This window comes from Lactuca sativa, chromosome 8 (genome assembly GCF_002870075.4).
Source record: "Lactuca sativa cultivar Salinas chromosome 8, Lsat_Salinas_v11, whole genome shotgun sequence".
Taxonomy (NCBI): Eukaryota; Viridiplantae; Streptophyta; class Magnoliopsida; order Asterales; family Asteraceae; genus Lactuca; species Lactuca sativa.
Window position 1 is genome coordinate 7,418,597 of NC_056630.2, and position 11,074 is coordinate 7,429,670.

General features: G+C 34.3%; 2 protein-coding genes across 2 annotated transcripts; one reads left to right on the forward strand and one right to left on the reverse strand.

Moving 5' to 3' along the window:
- Window positions 1–2,863: 2,863 nt before the first annotated feature.
- On the reverse strand, window positions 2,864–8,129 carry LOC128127637 (uncharacterized). The gene is made up of 3 exons (XM_052766293.1): window positions 8,046–8,129; window positions 3,836–6,173; window positions 2,864–3,756 (listed from the first exon to the last, which is right to left on the reverse strand). The coding sequence occupies exons 1-3, from the start codon at window positions 8,127–8,129 to the stop codon at window positions 2,864–2,866; spliced, it is 3,315 nt and encodes a 1,104-aa protein (XP_052622253.1).
- Window positions 8,130–9,089: 960 nt separating this feature from the next.
- Window positions 9,090–9,548, forward strand: LOC111876809 (uncharacterized). Its single transcript, XM_023873388.1, has one exon. The coding sequence runs from the start codon at window positions 9,090–9,092 to the stop codon at window positions 9,546–9,548; it is 459 nt and encodes a 152-aa protein (XP_023729156.1).
- Window positions 9,549–11,074: the final 1,526 nt, after the last annotated feature.

The following is an 11,074-nucleotide window of genomic DNA, read 5'->3' on the forward strand; positions in this document are numbered from 1 at the left end:
GAGGTTGGCCATGCCATACCAGAAGCTACTTTCAACTCAGTATCAGCAACTTTTAATAGCAAATCACATGTTGTCATAACCTACAAATCATACAAAAAAAACTATAAATCTAATATAAGTTTATATAAAAACTATAAATATATTACCTCAATAGGTGATATTCTACCAATCGTCCATCGGACACACCATTAGATTCACGGAATGTTTGGTTCGTGTCGACCCGCGGTATCGATTTTCAACTTTTTTTCACATTCTTAAACAATCCACCCGAAACCTTGGTAGGCCCAATGATATTGGATACTGTCCGTGATCGCCCCCCGTGCTCGGGCCCCAAAAGCCTAACTAACGGGTCTTCCTCATTTTGATAATAGCTCCCATCGGCTATCATATTTTTCTCTTCTCGTTCCTATATAAAAAAAGTACTTGGTAACATTTATTTACTAAAAATAATCAAAGTCTCATTATTTAAAAAACATAATTGTTACCAAAAATTTGAAATTTTCAATTGCCGTTTGTGGAAGATCATACATCTTGGTTTCTTTGTCTTTTTTTGCGAAAGACATTAAATACAACTTAGACCTTTCATTTTGTATGCTTTCTAGAAACTCATATTTTGCTACAAGTTGAGGCCATATAATAGGTGCTTTTTTTTCAAGACCCGGCCATCCACCTCGTCCTACGTGGTTTTGGGATTTCTTTTTAGCACTATTTTTTTTAGCTTTTGCACTTTTTGCCTACACACATATCAACAAAATTTTATTAATTATTTGTAAACATACTAATAATATTATCAATAATAATAATAAATAAACAATTAAAACATACCAAAAACTCAGGGGTAGTTTTTTGTGCAACGAATCTATCTCAAACATCGCGAGGTATAAAGGTATATACAACACATGCATCTAATTCATTATTTACAAATTTTGAAACTAGCCTTGATTTAAAATTTGATGCAAGTTTAACAGCTCTCCTCTTCATATAATCTTTCATGTCATCAGACTCGATATTCCATTGCTTCTACAATTTCAAGACAAAAAATGTTAAACATAATAACTAACTAACAAATTATTCATATTTGTAATATATTAAAATATAATACCTTAGCTTCCAACCATAAATCTTCAAAATATTTATCTTTAACTTTACCCGGATCTTCATCTATCGGAAACCTATGTTGAACATTCATGCCAAACCAAGACATAAATTGGGTTGACATGCCACCATTTGGGATATTATTCTCATTGAATTTAACATTATACTCTTCAGGTCGATAATTTTTCTTGAATGCAGCAATACCACGTTGACCTCTTTTTCTTGTTATTGGTCTTACCTCATCCATTTTTATAACCTAACAACATTATACAAATTAAAAATAATTTTATCCATGATAAACACTAGAGTATAACATATTCCAATACAATAGTATATTACAAGAAAAACAAAAACATAATCCACATAAAAGTTACAGATCCAATGAAATTGGTAGACCCCATATATGTGGGCCAAATATTACATTTATTAAACAGAATAAAACATCTTCTCATATTCTAAACATATTCTAAAGATTCCCGACATCATATAGTTTGTTCTCATATTCTAAAGATTCCTAAATATAACCTAAAGTAATAGCGCTTTTTGACAAAAAGAAAATCAATACTATAGTCACGCGTTCATCTTATCATATATTCTAAAGATTCATCATCATCTTTTCATATTCTTCTCATATTCTTACAGATTCCTAAGGTATAAAAAGAAAACAAATCGATATATATACATACCTTATTAGACAAAGAAACTCGAAAATGCCAACGTATTGAAACCGAGGAGGCTTGTGGAGCGATTTAGGCGTCGGGGACGGCTGGAATAGAGGTCGGAATGGCGTCGACTGTGGATGTTTTACAGAAAGAATGGTTTAGGAATTCAGCAATGGAACACAGAAGATGTGACGCGCAATGAAAATTTTAGAAAGCTAAAACTAAAATTTTAGAGGGAAATAGATGATTTGGGGCGGTTTAAGGTTTTATGATGCGATTTGTGTGGAATTTGGGGAGGCTATGGAGGGTTTTTTGAAGCGGTATCCTGGACTATTAATTTATCTTTTGATGCTATTAAGGGTTTTCGATGCAGTAACCCACGATCAAAAGTTTAAAAAAACGGCACTAGCTCCTAAATTTTAATGTGAGGTAGTAATTAATATTTGATAAAATAAGTTGATTTATTTAATGAATTGAAAGAACGTTTTATTCTTTTTAATGGTAATTTAGACGTTCATTATTCCTTATTCATCCTGACGTTCCTCTCGTTCGAATGGTTGGTAATTTATTGAACTTTTTTTGATGCTTTTTTCTATTTTTTAATGTCATCAATTATAATCCCATAATTTTTTGATGCGTTACTATATTTTTTGATGCTATTTCTATTTTTTTGGTGTTTTTTGAGGCGGTTATAGGATTTTTTTAATGTTTTTTGTTTTTCTAATGTTGTTTATCTTTTGATGTTGTTATAAATATTTTTTAAAGCTATTTTGTATATATTTTAGGGCGGTTTATTTGTTGAGGCGGTTTTTGAAATTATAACTAGGTTGCCTTTTTCTGAAAGTGAATTTGTCCATTTTGTTAACATAGCAAGTAAAAGTCTTAGTTGTCAAGTAAAAGTTTTACATTCTTTTATTTTATTAACAGAACAAGTAAAAATTTTACACTCATACTGATACATTTTAATGGATAGTAATATAGAAACATTGTAATTATCAAAAGATAAGGACCGTATTGTAATTACTCTTATCAATAGATAGTATTTCATACAAAAATCATGTAATCTCAATAATAAAAAATACATAAGAAAAACCCCAATCATGCCCTTAATCAACATATGTCCCTTCAATGTTAGATCGTACGAATGTTGTGCATTCGACATTATCGTAATTATCAAGTTCAATATTGACCGAAAATGGTGGTAGATCATCAAAGTGATCGTATTCTTCCTCATCAACGACATTATCAACACCAACAATTCGTCGTTTACCTTGTAAGACGATGTGCTCTTTTTGTTTGCTCGGGTCTTTGACATAGAAAACTTGTGTGACATGTTTTGCAAGAACGAATGGTTCAGATGCATAGCCATTAGTTGTAAGGTCGACAAGTGTAAAACCATCTTTGTCGACTTGAACACCTGTACGGTTATTCACCCACTTGCATTTGAACACGGGAATAACGAAGTCAAAATAGTTCAACTCCCAAATATTTTGTATAACACCGTAATAAGAATCTTTGGCTATTCTTATCAAAGTATCATGATCCCGTCTGTCGAATTCGGTCGTTGATGCTATCATTGTAACTCCACTATTTTGCATTGTACTTTTTTGATCTTGATCTTTCGTGTAAAAGGTATACCCGTTAATGTCATACCTTTCATAAGATTTAACTCTACAATCTGGCCCATGTCCCAATCTTTTCACAGTTTCATCAACATTAGTTTCTGCTACCTTATTTTTCAGCCACCTTGAAAACTCTTTATTATGATTGTTTATGTACCACATTTGTTCCTTGCCCGGGTATTTCGACTTCAACATGTCCATGTGTTCATCAATGTATGGAGTAAGACATTTCATGTGTTTTAGGACCACTAAATGTGCAACTTGTAACTCTTCATATGTTGGCATGGTTATTTTTAAACCGACTCGTCCCTTACCTTCAAGTCGACCTGAATGACGAGTTTTAGGAACACCAACACTTTCGACATCTTTCATATAGCCTATAAAAAAATAAATTATTATATTATATGTAATATATTATAAGTGTTTATAACTGTAATATATTATTAATAGGATTACCTTGGCAGAACTCAATCACCTCTTGAGAAGTATACCCTTCAACAATACTGCCCTCAGGTCGATTACGGTTCCTTACGTAACCTTTTAGGATACCCATGTATCTTTCAAAAGGGTACATGTACCGTAAGAATACGGGACCACAAGCCTTAATCTCTCGTACGATGTGAGATATCAAGTGAACCATTATATCAAAAAATGAGGGTGGAAAGTGCATCTCTAATTCACAAAGTGTAACATAACCGTCTTTCTCCCATTTATCCAAATCTTCTATGTCAATAACCTTTGAGTGAATGTTGTTAAAAAACAAGCAAAGCTTAGTGATAGAATGTCGTACATCATCTTGTAAAATTCCACGAATTGCGATAGGAATCATATGTGTCGTCAAAACATGACAATCATGAGACTTCATTCCAAACAATTTACAGTCTTTCATCGACACAAATCTTTTAATGTTTGCAGAATAAGTTGATGGAACCTTAATATCATGTAAACATTGACAAAACTTTATTTTTTCTTCTTTGGATGTAGTATAACAAGCAGTTGGGAGATAAACACGGTTAGCACTCTGTTCGGGAGCAAGATCTTCACGTATCCCCATCTCGACCATGTCCTTTCGGATATTAAACTCTCTAGTTTTATGCATCATACCTAATAATAAGCATATCAAGCTCTCACATACGTTTTTTTCAATATGCATAACATCTAGACAATGTCTAACATACAAATGTCTCCAGTAAGGCAATTCAAAAAAAATTGACTTTTTTTTCCAAAGGGCATCTTTATCAACACGAAATCTTTTTCCCAACACTACATTTATACTTGCAACTCGTGAAAATGCATCAAATCGTTTCCTCATCGTTCTGATCTCGATACTTCCATCAAACTCAATAGTTTTCTTCCTAAAACGATGAATCTTCGGAAGGAATCTTCGATGTCCCATGTATACAATTTTTTTGCAATTTTTTAACCATATCGAGCTTGTTTGATCTTCACAAACTGGACAAGCTTTCTTACCCTTTGTTTTGTATCCTGACAAGTTACCGTACGCTGGAAAATCACTTATAGTACAAAAAATCATGGCCCGCAATTGAAAGTGTTGTTTCTTATAAGCATCATATACGTCTACACCCGAACTCCAAAGAGTTTTTAAGTCATCAATCAAAGGAGACAAATACACATCAATATCGTTACCAGGTTGTCTCGGCCCCTGAATCAACAACGACATCATAATGTATTTCCGTTTCATGCATAACCACGGTGGAAGATTGTAAATGCACAAAAGAACCGGCCACGTACTATGACGACTGCTTATGTTCCCAAAAGGATTGATCCCGTCTGAACTAAGCCCAAACCGTATGTTTCTCATCTCTTTTCCAAATTCAGGATACTTCTTATCAATGTTTCTCCACTGAGGTGAATCTGCAACATGTCTTAGTTTTCTGTCAGTTTCACGTTCTTCCGAATGCCAACAAAGTAACTTTGCTTCTTTTTCGTTTGAAAATAACATTTTCAGTCTGGGTATAATAGGGAGATACCACAACATTTTAGCCGGTGGTCCATTTTTTGTCACATCATCGTCAACTTCATCCAAATCTTTTTTCCGTTTATACCTTGATGCACCGCAAAAAACACAATTATGTTTATTCTCGAACTCCTTTCTATACAACATACAGTTATTTGGACATGCATGTATTCTTTCAACTTCCAATCCCATCGGACACATTAGTTTTTTTGCTTGGTATGTAGAAATGGGTAATGCATTGTCTTCCGGAAGAATGTCATGCAAAAGCACTAATAGACTTGTGAAACTTTTATCACTCCATCCGTTTTTCGACTTTAAGTTCATCAACCTCAATACAACATCAAGTTTCATAAATTTGCAACCGCTATATAACGGTGTTTCTGCTTCTTCAAATAGGCCATGTAATTTTTCTTGTTCAACATCACCCATATTAGCCTCCATGTCATCGAACATTTCATTGAAATTGTCATTGGGATCATTTGACTGGTGATCATCATCAACAACATATGAATCTTTGTTGCATGTACTATTATTAATATGTAAATTGGTCGAGGATGTACTACAATCAAGTAGTGTTTCTCCATATCTTGACCAACAAGTGTAATTAGGCACAAAACCATTTTGCAACAAATGATACTCTATTTCTTCGGTACAATTAAATGTTTTAAAGTTTTTACAAACGTTACAAGGACAACAAATCGATCCACTTCCTTTTTCTAAGCGATTTTCTTCGGCAACCCTAATAAAAGTTTGAACACCCTCTATATAAAATTGAGAAAAACGTGAAGTGTTGTACATCCAATAATCACGATTCATCTGAAAATTAAAATAAACATTCAAAGAAGGTAAATATATTGATTCTAAACAAACAAGTTATGAAAATTTTCACATGTTCACAGTCTACACTAACCAATTTAAAAAATATCAATAAACAATCATTTAATAAATAAATACTTAGAATAAAATCAAAAGTACAATAAAATTAAAATTACCTTTAGTGAAGATAGCAAAACAATTAATAAGGGTATTTTGAGTTATTACGCATTTATGTTTATGTTTCATAAATGGAGAGAATCTTCATGTTCCAAAAGTTCAAAGTATGTTAGAGTTTACAGAAACCCTAAAAGACGGATATAGCTGGTTTTCATTTGATGCTTTTTTTTCAAAATATAGCATCAAAAGATAAAGATTTAATAATGCTTTTACAATGAAGTAGCACTAAAAAATCAAAGTGTTTTCATTTGATGCGTTTTTTAAAATATAGCATTAAAAGATAAAGATTTAATGATGCTCTTTTATAAAATGAGCATCAAAAAATCCTTATTTAATGATGCTGTTACATGAAGCAGCACTAAAAAATCTTTTTTTGATGCTATTTATCTTTAACCGCCTTAAAAAATCTTTTTTTGATGCTATTTATTTTTAACCGCCTTAACAAAAGCTTTTCAGAATTTATCCTGTGCTTTTTTAAAGCGGTTCTTAGATTATTTAATGCTTTATACATTTGATGAGGCGGTTTTTACTATCAACCGCCTCAAAAATAAAAAAAATGGGTCGCATTATTAAATCACTTGTGTAGTAGTGAAAAAATCATGATGCTATTATTGTAATGAAATGACATAAATGTTATTATTATAACTTTCTATTTTTTTTATGCTTTTATAAACTAAAATAAAATGTTTTATAAGTGTTGTGTAAGATATATATAGAATCCAATATTTTTTCTTCAAAAGAATTTTTATGGAGAAAATAGATTACATCATATATAAACATAAAGGGCACCCATATTGGATAATATATTGGAGTATTTTACATATATATTTCACATTATATTATATTAAACTTGTAACTAATAAGATTAAAAAAAAAAAAAAAAAAAAAAAAAAAAAAAAAAAAAAAAGAGTAAAATAATATTAAAATTTATATGTATGATGAAACCTATATTTACAAACAAAATAAAAGGCGTTTATATATAAATAAGAAACTCTCACTCACAATGTTTTTCAAAAAAAAAAAAAGGTCCGATAGATGTTCTTAAATCGTTATATTATAAAACTTTTTTCAAGAAGGATCTCACTCATAAGCATCTTTTAGAAGTTTAATCGCCTGCAATTTGCAAAATAACAAAGCAACACCTTAATGATATGTAAATATTAAGCTTTAAATGTGGAGACCTACTTTAACATTGATTACTTTAAAATGGTGACAACTTTATTAAAAAAAACGACCAGCAAATCCTAGACAAAAGACCCAAAATGCTACATCAAAATCAGACCGGCAAACAAGTGGTTACACCACCAAACAATCCAATTAAGGCTAGACATTTCCGATCTATATTCAACCCAAGGAAACATATGCATTTGCATGTCATGATTAGCTTAGGGACCGATATTGAGCAATTACCAAAAATAAACCAATATCTAGCATTCCATATAAACTAGAAGCATGGTTGGAGTCACAACATTTGAGGCCATGCTACATTTTTATTTAGGTACAACATTTTTGGCAATCAACATCGAGACCCTATGACCAACAAACAGAAACTACATTTTTTTAAAAGATATAAGAAATATTAAAACATCTAGCAAGAAGCTAGACACAAGAGGCTACAAAGAAGAAAATTTATGAAAACATGGTTAAAAATTCAAACTCTAAACTTCCAAAGCAAAAACACATGAAACGAAAAACACGAGCCTCATTTTCAATCACAATGTTGCAAATTTGACACACTAAAAGGTGATATGTAAACATTTTCTTGATGATATTCGCCATCGTGGGAAGCTTCCCCAACCGATTTTTTCAACCTAAAATATTTACTCTAATTGGGTGCCCGACTATTCTATTTACCTCATATGGATTGCATGTGCATCCATAATTAGGTTCCTTTTCAATCTAAGACCTCAATGATTTCGCCAAGAACATGTTAGAAGAATTGAGTTGTCATTTTCCATCTACAAGTCATCTTATTTTAGGTTTCAAATGACTCAACTCGATCGTACGAGTCGATTTGTGACTCCTACGAGTTTGACAACTATGCACATGATGAACTTGAAGATTTAAAAGTTATTGATAATGATAAATGAGACTCTTTAGAGGAAGACTCGGGTGAGGAGAGAAAAGAAGGGACATATTGAAGCAACTAGGAAAAGATAAGACGTGTAGTTTAAGTCAAAGTCACATTCAAAGCTTTTCTATTGATGTTTCGGACAAATAAGGACATGAAAGAAAAGATTGAGCTTCATGGAGTGGAAACAAGGAGGGCTTGGTCCAGAAAAAGAATGAAAAAATAAGGTTAAAAGTAGGGATGAGCGTGGGACGGAACCGATACCGACTCGTACCGTTCCAGATTTCCTGAAAACCAAATTTGGTCGAAAGTCGATCCCGAATACCAAACCGAATTAACATCACCGGTACCGGTACTGGGAATGGTATTGGTTTTCGGTACCGATTCCCGAATTTCATGTATTTTGAGTACCAAGTACCGTCCCATATTTTTACATTCGATACGCTTCGGTACCGGTTCTGGTACGGTACCGGTACGAGATCGGGATTTGGACAAACTGTTCATCCCTAGTTAAAAGGTTGTTTGGTTTGATGGAATGTAATGAAATTGGGGGAGGATGAGAGAGAGAGAGAGAGAATGGGAATCTATTTCCATCACATTCCAGTGTTTAGTTCAAAATTTTGAGATGACACTGGATTCCTAAATGAAAAAAAAAATCCACCAAATGAATGGAAGTAAATTCCTTCAAAGTTTGGATGAAATTAATTAAAATTCATGAGGGAAAGTATAACATTCTCATATTACCCTTTACCACCACCACCATTCACCACCATCATCGCCCAAATTACCGCCACCAATCATTGTCGTCGCCGCCACCACCATCACCACAGTTACCGCCCCCATCGCCACTTATCATTACCACCACCACCTACCTCTACCACCACCATCACCATCACTACCATTACCACCTGTCACCACCACCACTACAACCACCACCCATCGCCGCCACCACCGCCAGAACGTTACTGGTATCATTCATCACCGCTACAACCATCGCCACCATCACCCACCACGACAACCATCACCCACCACGACAACCATCACCGCCTCCGCCACTACCACCGCCATATGCTACCAAACACCTACCACCACTACCACCTACTACCATCACTAACCATCACATATAACTTATAAAACAAAGGGGGTGTTTGGGATTGCTTTTTAGCCTAAAAAGTCTTTTTCAACAAAAAGACTTTTTGTCTTATAGCTTTTTGCAAAAGAAGGTTTTAAAATGTGTTTGAATTATCTTTTGAGGGAGCAAAGGCTAAAAAGCCAAAAGTCACACAAAATCACAATTTCTAGCTTTGAAAATCACTTCTTTTTCTGTAACGTTCGTGTTTCTAGGCTAGACATTAATATTGACATAATGGTCTAGGTTAACCTTTGTAACTCATTTAGAAGAAATGAAAAGGAATTATGTGAATTTTATGTGAATTATGTTTAATTATTAGGATTTAATTAATTAAGATTAAAAATAAGCGTCAAAATTAAAGTGTGAGATAAGCCCGATATCTTTACATAAAGTTGTAGTGGTCGAAACAAGGATTTCGGGGATATAAAGAATGCTGAAATCTGAGTTATAACGAAGAAGTTATGACCTGTCGAAGTTTCGCGACAAAAACGACACGGTACCGAATGTCGTAAAAAGTGAGTTTTTTATAAACTACTTTTTAGCCTTAGTAATCTAAATGAAAGTCGTAGTATTCGTTAAACCGAGAAGTTCGATAAAAAGAACGCCAAAATCTGACTTCGTATGAGGAAGTTATGATTTTTCGAAGTTTCAGCTTAGCAGTAGACAACTAAAAACTCGAATTTTAGATCGAGTGATTTTTATCCGACACAACCTAAACGAGAATTGAATGTCTCGTCATTAGTAGCACAACGGTAAAAAGTCTGACGAAAACGGACGTCGGATGAAGAAGTTATGAATTTTTAACAGATTTTCTGTCCCGGTCTGTTAAAAATAATAATATAAAAACTAAAGTCAAAATTAGCCAACAAAGTCTAAACGGAAGTTGTAGAGCATAATTTTAGCTATGCGTGCATATAAAGAACGTCAAAAACGAAGCTCGTATGCGAAAGTTATGGATTTTAGAAGTTTTTGCACAAAAATCAAAAAAATTCGCATAGTCACGCTTTTGCCACGTGTCCTCGCCTCGCATATGCCACATGGCGAAATTTGCTGAGTCACCCTTGCATGAACAGTAGCCACGTGATCCTCGCATGCAACCCACGTGATCCGACCCGCGTGTCGCTTGCTGATTGGACCGAGGGTGCGGTCCAATGATCTTCCGACGCCTCGCTTCTTACTCATCATCCGAGCCTCGTTGGCCCAATCCGAAGGCGACGCGTGCCCTTCGCGTGTCCGAAGCTCGCACCCGCCACCTGTCCTCGCTCCGCGGATGCCACCTGCCTTCGTTGACTCCTCCTTCTCGGCCGAACCCTTGCAGCCCTCCCCTATAAATAGTGGCCTTGCGAGATCTTCCGGCTACTTTTGGAAAATGGCCATTTTTCACCCCTTTTTCAATATTTTAGCCATTTTCGCTTCCCCCGATGCCCTGAGATCATTTCCAACGCCCGGGACACGTCCCGGAGTTCCCGAAGGCCCGTAAAATTTATCTTTTCGGTTTTGAAGTCCGACCTTTCGCAGAGC

Bases quoted from the DNA above. Each gene is read 5' to 3' on its own strand.
- LOC111876809 (XM_023873388.1), top strand. From the start codon at position 9,090: ATGGAAGTAAATTCCTTCAAAGTTTGGATGAAATTAATTAAAATTCAT.
- LOC128127637 (XM_052766293.1), bottom strand. From the start codon at position 8,129: ATGGCGAATATCATCAAGAAAATGTTTACATATCACCTTTTAGTGTGT. The intron at 6,174-8,045 runs GTTTTTCGTTTC...TTTAATTTTCAG, and splicing joins TGATTGAAAATGAGGCTCGT to ATGAATCGTGATTATTGGAT. The intron at 3,757-3,835 runs GTAATCCTATTA...ATTTTTTTATAG, and splicing joins GGTGATTGAGTTCTGCCAAG to GCTATATGAAAGATGTCGAA.